The sequence below is a fragment of the Dasypus novemcinctus genome, chromosome 7 (assembly GCF_030445035.2).
Source record: "Dasypus novemcinctus isolate mDasNov1 chromosome 7, mDasNov1.1.hap2, whole genome shotgun sequence".
Classification (NCBI taxonomy): Eukaryota; Metazoa; Chordata; class Mammalia; order Cingulata; family Dasypodidae; genus Dasypus; species Dasypus novemcinctus.
In genome coordinates this window covers 32,899,659-32,924,336 of record NC_080679.1, presented here as the reverse complement: position 1 = coordinate 32,924,336, position 24,678 = coordinate 32,899,659, and the positions used below count along the sequence as shown (strand labels likewise).

The 24,678-nt window shown below is 32.9% G+C and overlaps 1 protein-coding gene across 9 annotated transcripts in view; it reads right to left on the bottom strand.

Annotated features, from left to right (window-relative positions):
- Nucleotides 1-24,678, bottom strand: part of ERBB4 (erb-b2 receptor tyrosine kinase 4) — a 1,195,692-nt gene that overhangs the window by 246,261 nt on the left and 924,753 nt on the right. For all 9 annotated transcript variants that reach the window (XM_058300185.2, XM_058300187.2, XM_058300190.2 and 6 more), the window contains one exon: nucleotides 434-566. In XM_058300185.2, coding sequence (XP_058156168.1) covers nucleotides 434-566 — 133 coding nt within the window. The remainder of the gene's footprint in view (nucleotides 1-433; nucleotides 567-24,678) is intronic.

The following is a 24,678-nucleotide window of genomic DNA, read 5'->3' as shown; positions in this document are numbered from 1 at the left end:
TGAGATCACGGCTGCCAATTTAATAACCCTAATTAAAGCATATATTGCTTGTCTATCTCACTTTACTTTTGAATCAGAAAAACTCTAAGTCTTTCTAACGTTTTCTAGTTCCATCACCACTGAGATATCTCTACCCAGATCATGCCAATAGGAACCCTCCTCCTGCCCCTTCAAAAGAAAGAGCTGATTTTCCCAATAGGATAATTTCCTTGACCCCTGGACATCTATCCACTTGAAGCCATGAATCTGCCTTAACTATTTTTACTACATACTCTGATTTTTCATCAACTCTGTTTAAGATAATACAAAATATAAACCCTCAGTAGGAAATAGAGCAGAATTTTCATTTCAATTTAAAAAATGGAATGTCCCCTTAATTTTCTAAATCTAATGAAAATCCTGAAAATATGGAGAGAAGAAATGAAGACCTTACCTCTGTTTCCAGGAATCTTCTCAAGGCTCTTTTCTTTTTGATGCTCTTCCTTCTAACATAAACTGCAAATGTCAGACCCATGATGACCAGAATGAAGAGCCCACCAATGACACCGGCTGCTATCAGGGGCGTTCTGCCAAACAGAATGGAAAAAATTTATGGAGCGTGAGAAGACAGAGGAAAGAGCAGTTGTATAAGACACTCTCCATATATCACAAATTTAGTCAGTTAGAAGAAATGCAAATTAAAAAAATAGGACTGTGTTTTTTTTGTGTGTTTGCTTTTAATAATAACCATGCACATACAACTAATCTCTGGAGATGAGCAGCTACAACATGCAGTTTGATGAAAGAAATGTAAAATTTGGTAACAGAACGAAGAACATATGCCAAAATGTTGACATGAGGGCATTTAAAATTATTTTAATTTCAATTTTATTTTTATCTCTAAGAATGGAAAATATTTTAATAGTATTGGCATGGTATATCATATCATTCTCAGCATTTTTCTGGAAAGCAGGTTCTCTCAACAGTGGTACTGTTCACACTTTGGGCTGGGTGTCTGTTTGTTGTAGGGGACAGTCTTATGTACGGCAGGCTGTTTAGTAACATCCCTGGCTTCCACTACTAGATGCTAGTAACATCCCTTACTCTAGTCATGACATCGTCTCCAGACATTGGCAAATGTCTGCCAAAACTTCCTCCAGTTTAAACTACTGCTCTGAAACAAAAATGAATGGTATAGAGCGATACAAACCCCATACCCCTGGAGTATTAGATACCAGTAAGAGAACTGTTATTGCGAAAAGTGCTATCTGAAGCTCTGATGAGAGCAATGCTGATCAGAGAAAAGGCAAGAGAAAGATTAGCGTTGGGCCAGACAGGTGTTTTGAATGATGATAAATATCATAATCAAAAGTGTGTGGAAGCATCATACTCCCTTATGCCAAAAAGGGAGAGATTAAGAAGAAATTTACTGGAAATTTCTCTTCTTGAAATGTCTCACTAACATCTTTTTGGCGAAGATAACATTTTTAAACGGGTTACTTCTTGTTTTCTAAGCTAAATTGTACCCTGGTTTGAACAGTTTTAACTTCTTGTTCTAGAATAAAATAGTATATATGAGCTTTCTGTAGTCATTCTATCACATATTAATTTCATATGCCAGAGCAAAACACATAGGTGCTACCTAATAAATATTTTACCATGAAGTAATGATAGATGTCAAAAAGTAAAAATGAATTCCCTGTACCCCTATGCTTTCCATAGCAAAGAATTTTATGTATTATATTCCTATTTTTAGGAGAAACTACTCTAACTATGCAGCTGCATATTCTTAGAAAAAAAATTACTTGCTCTTGCAAAATAAACTTTTCCTCTAAGGTAGATCAGAAATAATGATAGTGGATGATCCTGAATAAATTCTTAAAATTTTAAAGACCTTTTAAAAAAAACTGTGTAACTTCTTCTCTAAATGAAGTCATGTCTTTTAAAGGTTATGACTGCTATATTGTCATATAAAACTGCAGAAAAATCTAAAAGAGTAGTTCATCCTAAAGGTTGTTTCCTGACAGCACAAAGTACTATAACATACTGAAATGTTGCTATAATTCAACTGGATTTTCCTAAATGGGATTTTCTAAAGATATAAAAGCCCATGGTGAGAAAATTAAACTATAGTATGGACACAAACTCATCATTGTGATGTGTTTTTGCATGTGTAAAGAATATATTTTCAAACATGTATTACATGCACATTATCATTGAATGTGTTTTTTAAATTTTAATGTTTTAAACTTACATGAAATAAATGTATATTTCAGAAAGTATTTTTGGTTTTCAACCTAAGGCATAATTTTCAGCTCAAGTGCCTAAAATATCCCTGAAAAGCTAATATAGAAAGCATTGCATTTTTGCTTCTTCAGCTTACAATTTTATTGCAAATGATTTATGTATCATTGAGACTAATGTCTAAAATTTTGTTAATTGTAGACTGGACCAAACTCCAAACTTTTATTGTTTATTTATTTTACAAAAGACTAACTGGTATGTGTTTATGAAAATATGTTGATGTCACTGTAAATTAAAAGAAAATGCTCTATTGTTTTTGTTTGTTTTTTGTTGTAAGAAGAATCACTTACAATAGAATAAAAAACAAGACCCTGTCTCTATACTCTTAATCTAATTCAAGTGGTGATCAATTGTCACATGGTCAATTGTCATGCCTTTACTATTTAGACTGGTCATAGTAACGAAAATAGAAACTTTCAAAAACTCAGTGGGTTTTTTCTATATTCTTCTGATTAACGCTTACTTGTTTTTATTTTTTTAGAGATATTGTTATAGAACAATCATGCATAAAACAAAGGATTCTCCTATACCACTCTATTGTTATACCTTGCACTGATGTGGAACATTTGTTACAATTGAAGGAAATATATTTTTATAACCATACTATTACCTATAGTCCATGGTTTAAATTAGGGTTCACTATGTGGTGATTAGATTTTTAGTTTATTTTGATTTTTATTCTGTTACTGTATATATAACCTAATATTTATTTTAACCACATTCAATTACATATTTCAATGCTGTTAATTAAATTCACAATATTGTGCTACTATCACCACCTTTCATTACCAAAACATTTCCATCATTCCAAATAGGAATCCTGTACATTTTAAGACTTAACTCCCCATTCCCTATCCCCATCCATCCCCTGGTAACCTATGCTCGACATTCTGGCTCTTTAAGTCTGCTTATTCTAAATATTTCTTATCGGTGAGATCATATGTTTCTTTTGGTGCCTGCCTTATTTCACTCAATTTAGTGTATTCAAATTTCATCCATATTGTCACACATATCAGGACTTCTTTCCTTTTTATGGCTTGTATGTATATATACCACATTTTATTTATCCATTCATCAGGTGGTGGGTTGCTTCCGTCTTTAGGCAAATGTGAATAATGCTGCTATGAACATTGGTGCATAAATATCAATTTGAGTCCCTGCATTCAATTTTTTTGGATAACATTTATAATTTTCCATTAAAAAAATAACAGCCATTCTATTGGGTCTGAAATGGTATCTCACTGTGGTTTTGATTTACAATTCCCTGACAGCTAATTATATTCAGATTCTTATGTGCTTTCTGGCTATGTATTTATCTTCTTTGGAAAGATGCCTATTCAAGTCTTTTGCCCACTTTTTTCTTTTTTTTAGATTTATTTTTGTTTTATTTATCCCTCCCCCCTTTCCGATTGCTTGCTGTCTGCCCTCTGTGTCCATTCACTGTGCTTTCTTCTGTGTCTGCTTGACTCCCTTTTGTTGCATCATCTTGCTGCTCCAGCTCTCCATGGGTGTGGGCCATCCACAGGTGCGGGCCTTCAGCTTTCTGTGGGTCCAGGCATGGGCCATCAGCTCTCCAAGGCACCAGTCAGCTTGCCTTCACAAGGAGGCCCTGGGATGTGAACCCGGGGTCTCGCATATGATAGACAGGAGCCCAGTCGATTGAGCCATAGCCTCTTTCCCTTTGCCCACTTTTTAATTGGACAGATTATCTTTCTGTTGTTAAGTTGAAGGATTTCTTTATATATTCTGGGTATCAAATCTTTATTGGATGTGTAGTTTTCAAATATTTTCTCCTATTGTGTAAGTTGCCATTTTACTTTTATGATAAAGTCCTTTGAGGCACATAAGTTTAAAGTTTTGATAAGGTCCTTTTTTTTTTTCTTGTGTTGCTTGTGCTTTGGTTGTAAAGTCTAAGAAACCATTGCCTAGCACAAGGTCCTGAAAAATGCATCCCTACCTTTTGTTCTAGGAGTTTAATAGTTCAACTCTTATTTGATCTCATTTTGAGCTGATTTTTTTACAAGATGTGACATAAGGGTCTTCCTCTTTTTTTCAGATAGAGATCCAGTTTTCCCAGCACAATTTGTTGAAGAGACTATTTTTTCCCCAATTGTGTGGTCTTTGCCCCCTGTCACAAATCAGTTGGCCATATCAGTAACAGTTGATTTCTAAGTTTTATTCCATTGGTCTAAATGTCTCTTCTTGTGCCAGTACAATGTTGTTTTGATTACTGTGGCTTTGTAACGAATTTTAAATTGGAAACTATGAGGCCTCCAACTTTCCTCTTCTTTTTTTCAAGATGGCTTTGGCTTTTTGTGGCCCCTTGCCCTTCAATATACATTTGATGTTTGTCCTTCCCCTTTCTGCAATAAAAGTTGTTGGAATTTTGATTTGGATTGCAGTGAATCAATAAATTGCTTTGGGTAGGATTGATGTTTTAAAGATATTTAGTATTCAAATCCATGAATATGAAATATCCTTCCATTTACTTAGGTCTTTGATTTCTTTTAGTAATGTTTTACAATTTTCTGTATACAAGTCATTTATATCCTGCATTAGATTTATTCATACATATTTGATTCTTTTAGTTGCTATTCTGAATGGAATTTTATTCTTGATTTCTTTTTCTGATTTCTTGTGTATAGAAACTACTGAGTTTTGGGTACTAATCTTGTACCCTTTCACCTGGATTTTTCAGGATTTTCTATACATAGCATTTAATTTTAATATTTTCCCACAACTGTTCCTTTGATTGATTTCGATTTCTTTCTTTTCTTACAACTCTGTAAGAATGATAGGTTCACTAACAACCTAAAGATACAAAGGACTACAATTTCTGCACCTAAAAATCATACATAAATGTCTTGTTGACATTTTAAGACACCAAATTCCTCATATGCCAGCAGAATTTACTCTTGAAAAATAAGCACTGACCAAAAGGAAACAACTGGTGAAACTGAGAAAGGCAAGCATTCTACAAGACAACTAACAAATGCTCTTCATTAAGTGAATATCATGAAAATAGGTACTGGTCTAGATTAAGGTTTAATAGACATGACAACCAGATGCAATGTGCAATCCTGGATTGGATCCTATTTTGGACAAATCAATTACAGAGACTTTTTTGGGGACTACTTCAGAAGTATGAATATAGATTAGGTAATTTATGAGATAAAATTTGCTACCTTTGAGAATTGTGAACTACAAACTGGTCAGGTTATAAAAGAGTAGGGTCTGAAAATGGCAAAAATTTGTAAATTTGTATTTATACAGTATCTGGAATATTACACATAAGATACTAAACAATAGCTGTGCTTACCTACAATGAGTATGGTGCTTTTATTTTTGTATTTTTGCTAATGTGCATTTTCTAATTTTCTATAATGTATTTATACTTCTTTTGAAATAAACTTATTAAGTTAAATTTCAGAAAAATACAAAAAAAATCAATGTCTAAAAAGCTTAGTTTTATAATGTCCTTGTTTTCTTTGCAGTTTTCAATTAAGATTTCATTTTGCTATTCCCTGTCCATTTCACAGTTTAAGTAATTTTTAAAATATATTTTCTCTTTATATAATTTAATGACTCTTTGATATTTATTATGTTATGCTTCTTACAATTAGTATTATGTCCCATAAAACTCAGCTGATTTGTAAAGTTAATACTATTTACACATTTCCTAATCCTCTCAGTTTTTATGATTCCTAGATATCTGTAGGTATAGAACAGATGCCAGTTTTGGCTTTTTGTTTGTTTGTTTTTGTTTTTTACCCTGAGAGTTAATGCTTAGAGTATTTTTCTTTATGTAGATAGGAGGATATAGCTACTAAGTTGCTTGATAAATCTGTGTTTAACACTGGCTATTGCCAAATAAGCTATGTTTCTGAAAAAGAGTGTTTTCTTCCGGTATGTAAGGTAGTGAAACCGCTAAAAAGGTCATATATGATACTACAAAAAAGATTAAAATATTCTGTAATCCCATTATAGAAGTTCTATCTTTTTATTTGTTTGCTTATTTGACTCTCTACTAAAAATGGCTGAGACTACCTAAAGGATGACTTCAATTACCAAATCTAAGTTCAGGATTATCAAGATGAAATCAATTAATATTTGACCTTATTTTTCTTGGAAATATATAATGAAATTGAGATTCTCCCACTACACAGAGAAACAAATGGCATAATGATTTTGAAACACAAATGAATTTTGCTAATTTATTTAAAAGCAGATAATTTGGTTTTCATAATTTCATTTAGAATTTCAGAGACAACACATTGTATTACATTTTATTGCCTTGAATGCAATTACCTGACTTTAAAAGTTGCTATAAAATAGTGTGGTGTCTTGCAAAACTATATCACTCACATAAAAATATACATTTTTATCATTTATTACTATATTTGAACCACAGTATTCCTCTCACTGGGGAACATACTATGTGAAACATGAAACCTGATATTTGTAACTCTAATACTTTTTTGACTTTATTGATCTGTTTTCTTCCAGATATCAAATCACAAACAAAATGTAGGAAAGCCAATATAATTGACATTGTAACAAAAGTTTCTAAAAACCATTTGTTATACTATTTTCCAATCGATGTTAATGGCAGGCTATCCTTTAAAAAATAGATGTGGTATTTTACATAAAATTGGTAAAAATGGCAAAACTGGTGTTTTGACTAATATAGTTACTGCAAAAATGCTAAATCAATGAGGTTTTTTATAGGTAAATTCTTGCAAGTCATCATCAAATAAAATGACTTTTTTGATTTATAATACAGATATATTTTTCTTCATTTTCTGAATACAGAAAAACAATTCAATTTAGGAAGAAAGGAAACCTGAAGCCCAATGATAGACTGATGATATAATTTGAAACTAATTGCATTGATTTGAAATAAGAGAGCTCCAAGTTTAAGAAGGCTTTAAGTAAGTCTAAATAATTTGAATTTGTATGTCCAGGATTCATTGGATCAGATTTAGAACTGCTTTGCTGTTTATTTTGGGGCATTAATTGTTAAATTGAAAAATATGCATGGGAGCAATAAAAGAAAGAAAGAAGACAGAAACAACAGGCTAGTCAGAGAATTTTAGCAAGATATTTTTGTATAATACATTTGCAAGTTTCAGAAAATAGTAAGAATGTTTCTAACATGTTTATTTTTTATTTATCTTTTAAATTCTGTATTTATCTTATTGCAGTACATTGTGGGGGAAAGATGCTTTGATGTCAAACCAATGTGAGTTTTAATTACTTGTCTTCCTCTAACTAGAATATAAGCTTAGAGCCTCTATCAAATATCTCAGCTTAAATACATATGAGTAAATTCTTCACTTGAGATGACAAAAAGTAAACAGCAAGGAACTGCCTAGTCTTTCTTACATTCCTGATATATTTGCTTCTCGAGCTTGTCTATTACTGATATATTTACTTCTAGAGCATGTCTCTTACTACCAGTTACATCAATTACCTTAAGCTTAAGTGTTATCACTAGCACCCCTTTCACTTTCCAATATGTTCTTATTTGAATAATAAATGCTCATCCTAATTTTAGCTCAATTTAAGTGATTCTGGGATGTTTGAGCTAACAAGTCTTTATATCCTTTCCATATTCTTTTACTTTTTATTTTTAATTACTCATTTGTAAAGTCCTGATCTTTCCTAGCTTTTAACTATTAGAAACTTTTAATAGTTTTCCTCTGAGTTTGTGAGCTATTCTACCTGTAGCCCAGAAGGGTCACTGTATTCCGTATGAATGCATAACATAATACAACTAGTTTAAGAGTGCTTTGTAAATAAAGTTTGCATTAACTAAAATATATATGTGTCTGTATATATGTATATATGCATTAATAGTAATTCCTGCAAGTCTTCACTTGCTGAGAAGGTAAATTAATGACTGACTGTTATAACCATATGCAACTTACATCAATGTTTTGTAAGTTAGGTTCAGGTATGATGATTCTGTGTCACCTAGATCTTCCTTCCTAAACATAATTAGATGGCATTGGCTAACACCCTGTTTTTGTTCTGAAATTCTTTTAATGACCATCAGGCAAAAACATGAATCTATCATGAACAAGAGATTAAATGTATCCTCAGGGATATACTTTGTTCCTTACCTTGCACTTTCTGTAAGAAAAAGTGGAGTTGACCAACAATGCATTGACTCTATTAAAAGAAGATTCTTAGAATCCATGCACAGTTGCCAACTGAGACAAGGAATAGAGCTTGGGAAATAAGAACATTTTCAATAGTTTATTCCACTGTAAGCTTCTTCAAAACAGTGAAATTTCTGTTCAAATAAGAGGAACCCAAGATTTGACTGCATCAGGTTCTCATGGGTACTAAGAATTCATTTCATTTTCAGTGGGAAATAATCCAACAGAAATGAAAATGTCAAAGACTTTCCACTGATATAGAAACCATTCCCTTTCATAAATCAGATGTTTATTTAGTAAACCTGATGTTTACTTAGTCCTATAAATTATGATTTAGTTATATAATTTAAATTGTTCAATTTAGACTTTCCATTCTATTAATACCAAAAACTTGTTTATCATTTTATAATTAAAATTAATTAATGCATATAATTAATCATTTTATGTGCATTGCATATTTATAATATGCAAATATCCTACTAAACATAAGGAAAAAGACTTTCAAAAAAGTTAAGGTATTTAGATAAGGTCAAACAAATGGCATTGGTCACAATTTAAATTTTGAAATCTCAGCTCCATTAATTTTCAGCTATATTATGTTGTTTCTCTTTCTAAAGATTCATCAGAATTAGCTTTTTAGAGGAGGTAAATATAATACATCAGATTTTATTCTTCAATACTTACGTTTTGATACAGAACTCAAAAAACACTTAAATTTACTTTGGGATTCTAATAGACCCTTTGCTTTTATATTTAGCTATGTCTTACTAATTCAATTCTCATCCAACTATCATTTTATCTGGATTTCCATGTTCATTCTGGTTCAAGTTTATTCCATTCTTTATACCAGAAGGTTTTACTAAAATTTAAAAGTGACTTTACTCTTAAGCTTTAAGATTCATCTTATTTTCTCATTGAGAAAACAGATATTATGACCTTTTGGCTTAAAATGTTGAATTTCCTTTAAGAACAGCAAAGACGAGCAGATTCTATCATCATTAGGAACAGTGCCTACTGCACTACTCTGTTCAGTGTTCCCCAGAGAGGGTCAGATTTGAAACAAGCAACCTTGGCATGCTAGGCAAGTTTGAAGTTCCCCAGGAGGCATTTAAAGGGTTACTGCCTAGGGCTAAGAGAATCACATTAACAGGCTTTTTGTTTTTTCATTTTTTTTGTTTTTTCCTCCTGGAAGTTTTGCTTATATACTCACCCAGAATTCTACCTTCTCTATAAAATATGACACATCTTTTCTTTTAGAGTAAATGAAAGTGATTTGGGGTCAGATTCTGAGTTACACATCAGTTGACAGTATAACAGTTAACATTTTTTACTTGATGAGACTAGGGTGTTCCAGTCTTCCCTTTGATTAGGACTGGAGATTCCTCTATGACATCTGATATATGACTAAAAGTGTAACTGCTGAGGCAAATGAATCACAACCTTCGCTTTCTCTTTCTAAGCAGAGATGAATGTTTCTTGGCTTGTCTTCATGTGCTAGGGTAAACTACATTTTTCAATACGTCAGTATCACATTTAATGCAATACCATAATGTTACAAAAGAATTTCAGTAGAGATATGTCCATTAAACCAATATGAAAATACTAGCTGGACTCACTTATCTCCAAGATCAGCTTCTGAGGTAGGTTATACCACCGTTCAAGGTCAAAGGCATTCTAAGCAGAGTTGAATGGTGGCATGTTTGGCTCCAAAGCCTTTTCTTCTTTCATTAAAATATGATTAAAGGAGAACATTAGGAATATATTAGGAAGATTATTCTGGTGAAGCATTGTAAAGTAGATAAACAGGGAAAAGAAGATGAATTCAAGAAGACTAGTTGGCTGCATATTTTAATATTACTTAGCGGTAATAAGGGACAGAACTAAGGAACTATAGAGGAAAGATAGAAAAGTACTACAATAGCAGAACTGATAAAAAATATAAGCTCAATAGTAAAGAGAGACAAAGAAGGAGTCAAAAATGGTTAGACTGCCACACCTAGATGAGTATAAGCCTGATGATGCTATCACAGACTGGGGAAATCAGAAGAAAGAGAATATTTGGAAAGGGAAGTGTTGGTCACTTTTGAATCCAGGGATTTGAGGTGTTGAAAGTATCTGAGTTTATTGCTATCATTATTTTAAACCTACTTTAATAAATTGTGTACACTTTGTTTCCTCTTATTTCAGTAAAATCTGTGTTGATTTTATTAATAGCTTCAAATTTTCATTAAAGGGAATCACAAATAACATTATTTCCTTTCAAATGCTTTATTTTTACTCTTGTAACTTTAAAAACGCAAAGGAAAAATGTGATTCAAGGACTGTTTTTCTTTTTTTCCCCTTCCCTTTCTCTTTTGTTTTCCTGATACAGTATGTTATTTTATGTTTGATTGCTTTCATTAAGCTGAATTCTACAGTTGCAATCAGATTTTCTTCTTTCTTTTTACTGACCTTTTGAGACCAATCATTTGTGAGGGTAGCAAAGCTTTAAAGTGTTAAATAAATTTTAAAATATTGTTCCCACTTTTGCACATGGAGGTGCTACTTATTTGCCTTGAGTAACACATGCTGGATCCAGATGCCATAGTATGTCCTTACGGATCTCACTGTTCATTTTAAGGCCCTAAAGTCATCCCCCTTTTGGAAAATTTAAAGTTTTGCATTAGATATTAAAACCTAAAGGAAGGTCTTTAACTGAAAAAGACAGTTAAAAATAGCTATTCTAACAGAGGCCGTGTTTTAGTTTGTTGGCTGCTAAAACAAATACCATACCATGGGTTGGCTTAACAACAGGAATTTATTGGCTCACAGTTTCAGAGATTAGGAGGCTTGCTGCCTCCTGGGTAGGTATCTTCTGGCTTCCTGGCAATTTTTGAGGTTTCTTGGCTTTTCTGACACATGGTAATACTCGTGGAGGAATCTCCTTTCTCTTCTCGGTTCCCCTCAGTTCCCTTGACTTCCAGCTTCTGGCTGCTTCCCGTGGCTTCTCTAGTTCATGTCCAGTTTACCTTTGCTTCACCCATATTCGACTAAGGCCCACCCTCATCCAGTCTAGACACACCTTCACTGAAAACATCTTCAAAAATCTTTTTTACAAATGGGTTCTCACCCATAACACCAGAGATTGGGACCTGAACATGCCTTTTGGGGGGATAGGATTCAATCCCCAACAGGCCACTTCTAATTTTTTCATAATTTAGTAAGTTTCATGGGAGCAACCTATGTTTCAGATATAAAATAGTAAAGGCTAATATAGGGCCTAGAATTTATCATCATCACAGTGACCCAATTCATTCCATTTTGCTGTCATGTATACAATAGCATATCATACATACTAAGAATACTTCTCCTTAGTAACACTTATATGTCTAATACATTCTCAGACTAAATTTGATTTAGGTTTACTTCTATTTTCTGGTAAGGTATTAGCACCGTGGGATAAGAGACCATCTTTTCTTCTTGCTGTTGGTCTATATTCCTAAAAACATTGTCTAAGAATATTCTAAATAATGATTATTAAATCATTTAGGTAGTAAATTTAACAATTTAGATGATATATTTCAGAAAAAATCAACTTCTCTACATGATGAGACTTTTTAGTACTTGAAACAATCTGGAAATGACAAAATATGTTCTTTGCCTGTATCTTTTATTTTGAATGACTTATTATTATTTAAGCAGCAAAAAATTACTAATAAATTCACAAATAACATGTAATTCTATGGGTCATAAACACTGAGAAGTTTTCAAGATGATAGCATATTATGCCCCTGGGAATATTTTGGCACTATTTCCAGAGTATATTGCATTGTTTTTCAAGAAACATCCTAGAAAATAATTTGTCATTAAACAATATTATTATTTCCCCAAGCAGAGAAACTTCAAATAGTTGACTGCTTAAGAAATTTAAAGAAAAAAAAAATCCCTTAAAACTGAATATACATTTCAGTTAGTATATTATAACTCATAAATGAAATACATCTGATAAAATAAATAAAAATATATGTACTTCAAGTGGACTGTTGATATGCTATGCAAATCTCATACATTTCCCTCCTCCACTCACTTTCCTCTTCTCTGAATTGACTAGTTTGTACCTTCGCCTCTCTCTTGGAAACTCTTCCCTTGCCTTCAAATTCTGCTGATCTTGCTTCACTCTTGACTGAGAAAATAGAATCAATCAAACTTTGTATCACCCACCACCAACTTTAACAACAAAACTACTTGAATTTGTCTGTCACACACACTGCTTTTTTTCAATTAGTATTGATAAACTTGACTTAAAACCAGTCCCTTAACTTGTGTATTGTATATCAACCTATTTCATTTATTTATAAATTTGCTATAGCTATTTATATCCTATTTGTGCTTCTTAATGTGAATATGAATCATCTTGGGATCTTTTTAAGTTACAAATTCTGATTCAGGAAGTCTGGAGTGGGGCCCAAAATTCTGCATTTCTAGCAAGTTCCTAGATGGTGTCAGGGCTGTTGACCTGGGCACTACATTTTTTGACACCAACATATGCATTTATATCAGCATACGAACAAGGTTCAATATCCTCCATCTTAAAAAAGAAAAGAAAAACCTTGCCAATTTCCTAAACCCTGTAGCTCTCCCCAGCTACTGCCATATTTCTCTGCTTCCTTTTACTACAAAACTGGTCTAAATAGTTGTCTTTAGTTGCTCACTTTGTTTCCATTTCCTTGATTCTTGAGCCAATCCCTGAAGCATGTTTAGTCCCTGCCTATCCACCAAATCAGATCTTGTCAAGTCACCAGTAGTTTCCTTACTGCCAAATCAGTCATTTCTTAAGACTTCATCTAAATCAATCTCTCAGTAGCATTTCACGAGTGATCCTTTTCCTTTCTTGAAACACTATCTTCCCTTGAGTTTAAGCACACCACTTTCTCCAGTCTCTCCTATGTTAGTCCTGTTCAGTCATTTTTGCCATTTCCTCCTTATCTCCTGACCTCAAAATGAGACGTGTCTAGGACTCAATCACTGGATTTCTTCACCTTCTACTTACACTTACTCCTTAGATATAATATCCATCTTGTTATCTATGTAACGATGACAGACAAATTTATACCTTCAGTGCAGACTGAATTCCTATATATCCAGTTCCCTACTTGATATATCCACTTGTTTACCTATCTATCAGACTTAGCAAATACAAAATAACCTTAGAAGCCCCTCCCTCCAAAAGAAAATACAACAAAAAGTATTGTCTCTACCTCCAGAAGCCTCTTCTACTTTAGCATTACGGAAATTTTATTTTCCTTTTTCTTCCATATTCCACATTCACTTAAACTAAAAATACCTCACAGAAACATAATTAAATGTGTTTGTTCATTACTAAACCTTTCTTTTATCCTTATGCACTGTCTATCTCCTTGAGTGAAAATATTTTTCTTTTCTGTAACATTTACTTGAAACATATCCCATGGCAGCTGCTGACATTTAGTTTAGTTTGGCTTTTCTAGGAGGTCTAGAACTAAGTTACTGTTTTAAGGATCTTATTTTCATGATCAATGTATAAATTTCAAATGATTTTAAGGAAGAAAATATCTATAGGCAGATATTTAGAGTGTAAAAGCAGAATAGCAGTATTTCCAATTTTAAAAGTACAAATATAAGTCCTTTAAATGCTGAAATTGTGTCAAAGAAGCCTTTATATTTCTCAGAGGCCTAGTTTATTGTCTCATGAAAAGTAGTACTAAATAAATAATTATTACATGAATAAATAACTGAATGAATAGTTTACTTCTATAAATATTTATATACGTTTTGTCTTAGATCAACACTTAAAAGCACATAAATCCTACAATAATTTTAAAACATTCTATATATCTTTAGATGTAATAAAAAATCTTAAAATATCTCTAATGAACAGAAAATGGAAAGGGATATTTAGTCCTTCTCTAAACTAAGCTGACACATGTTTAATATTTGCTTATTCCTGAATACAAAATAACTGGTAAAATAATACTATTGAAACAAATCCTCCGACAAGTAGCTCTTTCGTTCATCTCTTTCCATTGTTCTTAACATTGTTCCCCACTACCACCATACTGAACCAAAGTTCCTAATTGCCTAACCCAACAGTCACCATTAATCTCCTGCCCCTAATGTCTTCCAAACTAGACATTTAAAAAATGCTAAATAATAACTTTTCCCCAGCCTCCCAGCACTGGTGTGATGGTACAACAAAGTCTGCTAGAAAGAGTCTGGGAAAGTATTTGCATTCTGATAAAAAGGATGTAAAACTAATGGGGATTCCTCCACTTCTGTCTTTGCACAATAAGTCTGGGGCTGCAGTAGCCATCTTGCTACTAAAATGGAAAGATCCAGAAAGTCACATAGATTTGGGTCCTGATGTCACTGATCTATGCAATCAATGTAAGAGTTACCCCACTTTTAGATCTCCTGTTATGTAAAGGAATAAAACATAAAAACTATGTTTAAGCCACTGAAATTAGGTTTTCTGTTACTTGTAGCCAAACAAATTGAAAAAGCCACTGTCCACAGTTTTTACCTTTACCTTCCTTTCTTTCATTTTAGCTGTCAAATGCATTACCTCAAGCTAATCAGATTTAAAAACAAAAGAAGAAAGCAATGCCCTTCCCTTTCTAGTTCACACTTAAAAGACCAGGCAATTCTTTTATGCTTCCTTTATTATGATATATTCTTGGTAACTCATTTGGCTTTAACTACATTGGCCTGTACTAAATTCTTATTGGCATGGGGGTAGGGGGAGAGGTGCCCTATATTTTCTAAGAAACACTAAGCAAAAGCTTGTAAAACTCCTTGTGAATGCAGGAGGAATATAAAATATATTATAGAATATAAGTTGTTTTAATAGGAGGCACATTAGTTGTCATCCATTTTCAAACAGTGGTAAAGTTCAAAAGTAGTAGAAGGCTTTCCTAGCTTACCCACCTCAAACAAATATTGTACTGGAAGATCAATAAAGAAAACAGAGATCTTCATTAGCACTTAACTTGGCAAAACACAAATATCTAATTTTTCTAATTTCTGGGTCCATAGAAGCTTGGAAGTAACCCAAGGAAAAAAAATGAGAGGGTGAGTCTGTTTCTGTCTACTGTGTTTTAAAATACTTCACAGAGGACTTGGAGAAAAGACAAACAAACCCTCCTTCACAAAAGCTTTTGGTCACTGCGCCCTCCTTTAAATAATGTTTTTAACACAGAATAGATTGCTTTTTACATTCTGAGGGGAGGTTTATTATGACTGAATTCACAAAAATACATTTTAAAGCATCTAATAACAATGTTTAGTAATATAACTCCTTTTTCAACTTATATAAGCACTCGATCCTTAATTAGAACACATTTCTAATTATGGGGAAAACATTTTTTTTTTCCCAAAAGCTGTTGCTTAGAAGATGTTATGATTCTGCAGATGCTCTGAATAGAGATTTAGAGCCACTAGATAAAGTAAGAGTGGGGGGGTGGGGTGGGTGCGGAATCAAACCTAAGCCAATTCAAACTATATTCACATAATATAGTGGCAAGACAACTTTATACTTTGCCTGAAACCATTTCATTTATATGCAAAAGAAGTCATTGCTACTAAGGAAAACACACACACACACACATCTTCATGAAACATTTTTTTTCCTAGCTAGAATATTAATTTTTCAATCTGTTCTTTGTTTATTGTTTTCTATTATTGAAATTATGTATACTATTTAACATTCAGCCATTTTGAGGCTAGAAATTGCTTATGGACCTGCAGGAGTGAATATTTTACAATCTCTTTGTTCTTCAAATGATAATTAAGGAAGTAATCTAAAAGTAATATGGGGGTAAACGTAATACTTTCTTCTAAATTTCTTGACGGATGCACATCAATAAACATTCTTCTCTCAGCCTTTATCTTTTCAGACTACATATCTTTATTTTCCATATAGGACATTATCTAGGCAAATGACTTATCTTTATTTATAGTCATACCAATCAAATTTATGCAAAATTTCAGTTTTACTTAGGGCAAATAGAGGGGAGAAAGAGAGAGCAGTTAATGGGCTCTAACTTCACTGCCTGGCACCTTCACTGTCCTGGCTGGAGAACACTATCGTCTCTTCTCGGGTACATTTTAGAGCCATAGAATATTGGCAAAATAGCCAACAACAAATAAACAAACAAAACAATCTAAAAAATACGACTATAAATTTAAGATATGCAATGGACACCATCCTGTAAAATTCTTGCCAGTTAACCTTTATAGACACATAACTATTGTCAATAAGAATAGTAATGAGAAGAGAAAGGCAGAGGCCCTCCCAAGCAATCTGATCTTAGTTTATAAAAGGAGTGGGCATTTCTATGACTCACTTAGCTATACTTAAAGTTTTATTTATTAATTATTTCAAAACATGTCATATGAAATTCATTCTATGAAGCTTTGAACAATCAAAGATCCATTTTTGGATAGTTAAAAATACATTTTATAATGCCAAACAAATATATATGATGTTATTTTCTAATTTATAATTAGGAACAGCCTGACTATCCTTCAGGTGATTGATACTAAGGAATACAATGCATCTATAAAAAGAAGGAATTATATCCACTGATCTGAAGGTCTGTCCTTATGGACCTAAGTGTACTATTAAATGACTTACAGAATAATTTGTATAGAATGTTTCCAAATCTGCAAACAAATAAAAGACCTTACTAATGTATTAGCATATGGATAAATGTGTGGAAGGACAAGCATACATGCATATTTATGAAATAACTGAGCATGTATTACTTTTGAAATTTGAAATTTAATTTTAAAATATATTAAAAGAAATAATCTTAAAAATATACAGAATGTAGAGAAAGAAAAAAAAAAAGAAATACCAAAATATTACAGATGAACTTTAACCATTAGGATGGTGAATTTTACCTTTTCTTGCTGTATACTTAAAATGGAGGCATATGGGACAAATTGCTAAGGCAAAAATCATTGCTTGAAGATAAATTTAGTTATAGCAGTACAATCAGAAGCCAAAGGCATTTTATTTGTAAGAGATTTTGCATTGTAATTCCTTACTTGAAGGCAGTTAACAAAAATGAAATAGGGAAAATATTTCAGTATGATTTCCTGATTTACTAATATTCTATACCTACATAATTATGCAATTGCTGATGTTTGCAGTAATGCTGCAACTTGGAGTAATTGCCATATATTTGCATTTGCAATTAACACTACAGGTATTGAAGTCTGTTAATTTCTCAGGATGCACAGATGATGCTGCTAGACTCAGATTATATATTTAACAGTCTTCCAATTTAATGAGTCCAGAGTCACTATAATAAACCATGAGTTGTTATTTCCCATGCAAAAATGAAAAAAAAAAAGGTGACTTTCAAGTTGGATGCATGCAAAGCAACACATTGCAAATTATTGATGACATGTGAATTAATATGAAAACATTTAATGCAAAAATTATCACAGTTGATATTTGAATTTAATTTCCAAGACTCCTTTCACATATATGCACATACTAACCATTCCCTCTCTCTTTTAGAAAGCTGACTTCATCTACAACTTCAGAGAGAATATAGAATACTAAACAGAAATTCTCTCAGCCTTCATCTACCAAGCTACGCATCTATATGCATCTTTTCCTGTCCTCTACATATTCTCTCTGATAAATGGAGAGAGTTTCTTCTCCAGGGCTAATTATTTCCCATTTTCTTTGCCTCCCAATTCTAGATTTTTCAGGAAACTACCATGATCATAGATATTGTGTCTCTTATGTCGCCAACTTTTCACTCTCTATAGTCTTTCCAAATAGACCCAAGTTTCATTCATCTTCAAAAATATCTTTCTCTTGATATTTTGTTTCCCTATCTTTACAGCTAAATTCTTCAAAAGATACCAATACTTGGCTCTCTCTATTTCCTCAATACACAGATATTAACTTCCAGCCTATATTTGTATATGGAGAGACCTCCATGTGCATCTATCAAATTTCCCATCAAACATGACTTGGATGTATAAAAGTCACCTTAAATTCAACATGTCCAAAACTAAGCTTGTGATAACTAATTTAGTATGCTTCTACTGTGTCACATCTCAGTTAATGTCACAAACATCCATCCAAATTTTGCAATTCAGAAACCCAGGAATAATTATCAGCAGTTTCTTCTACCAGTTAACATCCAGTTAATCACCAAGTCTGATAACCAATATTTAATCCTAAATATTTATTGAATCTTCACACATCTCTCCATCTCTATCCAAAAGTCTGACTGTTCAGTTCCCTGCTTCATAACTTCAAATAGTCTCAGGTACCCACTGTTATTGATAATAGTCAATGTTTATATTACTAGTAATTGCAACACTTCCAAAATTTTTATTTCAAGTATCCCACTTTCAGAATTACATCTCCTTCTAGCCTATCTTCTCTGGCACTTCTATTTTAACAATATTAATGCTTCTGGACTCTTCAGGACATTGACTCTAACATGGTTTCATTGCATATCAGCCTTCCTTTCATGCCAACTTCCATCATTACTCAACTTAGTTTTCAGAACCCTTTGCAATCTTTTTTTTTCGTATTAGAGAAGTTACAGGTTTACAGAACAATCATGCATAAAATCAGGATTCCCATGCACCACACTATCATTAACACCTTGCATTAGTTTGGTACTTTTGTTACAGTTGATGAAAGCACAATTTTATCATTGTACTATTAATTATAGTCCTTGGTTTGACTTAGGGCTCACTGTTTCTTTTTCATACATACTTAAACCACTGACCCCTTCTTCCTTGTGTAAGTACTTATCATTCAATGCTAGGTAAATCCAAATCTCCAAGTACCCATTCCTAATAAAAATCATGACATGGCTAGATAAAGCCCAATGACACTTACCAGGATCAATTTAAATCATGACCATAAATCTCAAGTAGTCTTCAGCAACACTACTATATATTTCTAAGGTGATGTCCCTTTTTCTGTCTTTATGGATTACTTCATACATTTTCTCTCTTTAAATTTCCTCTCCCACGCTAATCTCAGATGATGACCTCATTTTATATTTCATTTAAAATGATGTAAATTGCCTTATCTTCCCACCATCAAATCCCCTTTCTAGTTGTATTTTTACACTCTAAATTCCTTCTGGTTTATGGATGCACTTTCACTATTCTTTTGCAGCCTCTCCTCTTGTACACTGAATTCCATGCCCTTTGATAAACTAAAGGAAATTTTGCTGCAGTTGTTCATTTAAATGCAATTTTGAAAAATTCCCATTAGCTTATAAACACATTAAAAGCAAACATATTAATCAAAACAAACTCTCCTTTGATTCCATATTGACTTCCTATTTGCAGCAAAACACCTTGAAAGATTTCTCTGTACAACCTGCCTCCACCTCCATCTCTCATCCTTTTGTTTTGATTCTTAACCCATTTCATCCCACCACTCCAATGAAAACTTATGTCTTTTAAAAATCACCCATAACTTGCATATCATTAAATAAAATGATCAATGCATGCTTACCTATCACCACTAGACATGGATTTACTCCTTTCCTCCTAGAACACCTTCTTCACTTGGCTTCCAGAACTCCATACTTCCCTGGTTTTCCTCCTATCCCCAACCCCTGTGTCTCTCTTTCTTTTGCTATACCATGTCCTTCTTCTCTGCTCTGCCTTTTAAATGATGGTATATCTTAAGGTTCACTCCTTAGATTTCTTTTCCATTTACCATTTCAGCCTGTAGAATCTCATCCAATGTTCTGGATTTAAATATGACTGATGACTTAGATTTCTCTCTTGAGTTCCAAGTCCTTTATCTATATGCTTATGCAATATCTTCATTCATTTATCAAGCAAACATCTCAAACTTATAGTTCTAACAGAATTTTTATTTTCCCCACAAAATTTGCTCCACTTCCTTCTGAATCTTTTCCAGCTCAATCTATGGCACCCAGTTTCTTCAGTCAAATACCCAGGTGACACTGTGATATTTTTCTTTTCCTTACCATCCCTACACCATCCAAATCATTTTCAGTTTTCCTCATAATAAATATTCAGGCAAATATATAATTATAAACTGACATTGAATGATGTTTCTTTCTTTCAATAAACTATAAATCTCATGATATCATAGATCATATTTATTTATCTCTCCTTTCTCTCCTCAGCACCTTAGCACAATACCTGACATAAATACAATGGATATTTACTCACTGAATATTGGCAAATAACGTATATGAACACCTTTATTGGTTGGTTGATTTCTCCTTTTAAAAACAAATAAAATATGGTACTTTTTACTCTATCAAAATCAGGTAGAATTTTTTTTTAAGAAGAAATCATTTTTTACCTCCTGAAACAGAATCAAGTGATGTACCAGTTGGGATTCATACTTTACCACCTGAACTCTTTATTAGTCTCATTCAAAATTTTTTTTTAAGATTTATTTATTTCTCTCCCCTCCCTGCCCCCCCAGTTGTCTGCTCTGTGTCCACCCGCTGCGTTCTTCTGTGACCACTTCTATCCCTATCAGGGCACTGGGAATCTGTGTTTCTTTTTGTTGCATCATCTTGTCGTGTCAGTCCTCCGTGTGTGCAGCGCCACTCTTGGGTAGGCTGCACCCTCCTTCGCGCTGGGTGGCTCTCCCTACAGGGCACACACCCTGCACGTGGGGCCCACCTATGTAGGGGACACCCCTGCGTGGCACGGCACCCCCTGCACATATCAGTGCAGCACATGGGCCAGCCCCATACAGGTCAAGAAGGCCCGCAGCTTGAAACAAGGACCTCCCATGTGGTAGGTAGATGCCCCATCCACTGGGCAAAGTCCGCTTGCCAAATTTTCTTAATTCCACAAATCCTACTGTATGAACTAGAGAAGAACACAAAAGTGCCTGCTAAAGTCCAGAATTGTTTGCCTTATATTTTATATCTGAATGTCCAGAAAGTTTGGATTTTTTATTTCCATCTTCAGTGAGAACTAGGGATGAAAATATTAGTGGAATTAGTGACAAGTCCAGGGGAAGTGGTTTCTTGTTCAGAACCCCCATGGTTTTATCAAATCTTTTTAGAATTTATAAATAGCTCCCACTTTAGGAAAAATTAAAAAAAAATGTAGCAATGTTTATTCGTATGCCTTAGATTAGCCACGTATTTATAATATAAAAATTTACATTAAATTTCAATTATAGGAGTACATAATTAGATCATGGAAGTTATTGATCTATCTTGACTAAGCAATGCCAGATACCTTATTAGAACAAAATATCCTATGTGAGGCAACCATTTTAAAATCCTATAGGGTGGAGGATGGCTTAATAGGTAAAAGTAAGGACTCAAGGGAAGACAATGGATGGAATTAAATAAGCTATAAATAATCAGTGGTCCTTATCATAAAAATAGCTCTTAACTGTTCTTCTTGGGGACCAGCTGGGTACATGGGAAGAAATGCGGACTTTAAAATCAGACAAACCTAAGCTCAAATCTTTGCTATGCTACTTACTAGCTAAGTGATTTTTTTGTAAGTTGCTTAATTTCTTTGACCCTATTTCCTCATTCATGAATGAAAATAGTGGTAAATACTTCATATGCACATCATGAGGATTAAATGTGATAATGTAGCACACTGGATAGTTAAATATTAATACTTTCTAAAATATAGCGTTAAGCACAAACCCCTACCTAAATATGAGAAGTCTTTGGAAAAAGCAATACTACTCTGGGAAAGAAATAAGAACCAGGGCTTTGGTTTTCCCTTTAGTCCTTTCCTTCCTAGTATTTAGAATAATTTATCTATCCACTTGGCAACTGGAACTTGATTTGGAGTCTAGAGATTAAAGAAAGATTTAGCTTTAGACTAGGTTTTGCTTTCTTCTTTAATAAAAAGTTTTTTTTTTATTTCATCAAGTATACTTTTTATGATAAAAGGTTTTTGTTGTTTTATTTTTACTCTACTAAAAGTAACTATAATTATTCCATAAATGATTCACGCATATGGAATGCTTTACTCTAAGCAGTAGAACAGAATGCTATAAAAATTATGGCTACAAGCATTCAGAGTTTATTAGAGGTAGATTTCTCTTTCCTTAACATTCATTCTTTAGTATTTCGTTACTGTGAAATTATACCACTTAGGGTTTGAGGGTGAATAGTAGTGGAGAATGAAATCACTGAGAGGGAATTTTGTCGGTAAATCAAAGTGCTCCCTGTTAATTAGCTTCTGCCTACATATGGAGTATGGAAAAATAATGGTATGTTTATGAAAGAATGATTAGCTAGGGAATGTGCTGAGGTAATAAGAAAAAAGCATGGAGAGCAATTTGAGTTAATATCTACACATCATTTTATGTAACCACATCACAGAGGGGGGTCCTAGTTAATTAGCTTCCTTTAGTTAAACAGGAAATATGAAAAAAGAAAAGATACTTACTTAGGATCTAATTCACTATATGTCTAAATTACATGGGGAATGATTTTGATTCTGCTGAAAGTATGGCAGGTATAAAAATAGACACTGTAGCCTATACTCATGAAATCATTGTTTAAATATTGCTCATTTTTAACATTAAAAAATTTGAAACAATATCTTAATAGAAAGATTGGATATAAAATACAAGCTTAAAAGAGTCATACAATATAATTCAATTTCTTTCAGTAATTGTCAATTTAAAAAGTCAGCAATAATGGGAATTCTAAACGTAGACCAAAATTATATTTTATTCTCCTCTTGCAGAAGTTTATAAGCTCTATAAATTTGTGTACACATAAATATACAGGTATATGCATTGGGTTCAGGCAAACAGATGTTTTCTCTTGAATCTGTATCACTCATCCCATCTGTAGCCTATTGAAGCTGATGAAATAAATACTCTTCAGTGAATATGCGAAAACATTCCCTCCACCATTCTTACTGTGCACAAAACTGTTACCAGAATATCCCTCATAGGAAAAAGGCCTTGGCATGACATTCCTGGGAGGAATTTAACTCTAACCTCCTGACTTCTACTAGCCATTGAAGTATATCTCCATCTAGATATCACATTCTGGAATCAAAAGCTGTGACCTCCAAAGTAGGGACACCAGAAAAAAATTTATTTTCTGTTTATATTTTTATTTCATTCTTTTAAATTTTCATCACGTTATATTTATATATATGTACAAGGATGGTTATATGATGAAAAGGTTTCTATTGATAAGAATACTCAAAGTTTCATGGTGACTTTTCTGCAGCAGTGCAGTCCAATAGATATATAATGCAAACCAAATATGTGATTTTAAATTTTCCAGTAGCCACATTTTAAAAAAATGAAATTGTATTAAAATTTATTTGAATCTATATTTGCAAAATTAGTAACATTTCAGTGTGTAATCAGTATAAAAATTATTGAGATTGAGATATCTGACATGTCTTCTCATACTAAGGGCTTCAAAATCAAGTATAATTTTTATAATTACAACACATCTCAATTTGTTTTAACAGCACTTAAAGTACACAGAAGCCACAGGTGGTTGGTGGGAACCATACTGGACAGCGTCTAAAGCACTCTTGGGTAAGACCCACTAGTCTCATGAATAAATGGAAAGAACATGATAAATGTTCTGTTAACCTTGAGACAGTCTGATCAGAATAAGATCTTATATTTCTTAATGTAACATTTTTTGTGATGTATATAAATTCAAAAAAAATAGAATTTACAAAAATGATGGGGTGGGCGTTGGGGGGTGAGGTATATGGGAACCTCTTATGTTTTCACTTTATTTTTTTATGTTTTTTAATGTAACATTCTTTGTGATCTATTAACTTTAAATTAAAAAGTGAAAAAAAACAACCATATTTAAAAATGAAAAGTGAGATTTTAAATAAAAATGGATAGAGTAAGTGCAAAAAGAAAAAAAGAATAAGATCTGTGTGTTGCTGGTTACTAATGGAGTATGGGCACCTGGAGCCAATAAGAACATAGACTCCCTATGGTCTATAAATAATACAGAGCACACCCTTGTTTTAGTCTAAGACAATACCCTATTCCTTGCTTCAGCCTCTTTGTTTGTTTTTGTATAATTAGAAAAAATTACTTGAAGATAGTAAGAACAATTTTCCCCTCAAACATAAAGTGTTCTTATCTGTCAAAGTTGCATGAGATACAGAAAAATAATTAATTTGCTCGCAGAGCAAGACAAAAATAAGAAAAGGAATTGGGAATGCACTGTTCTTAAATCACAGTGGTAGGTGG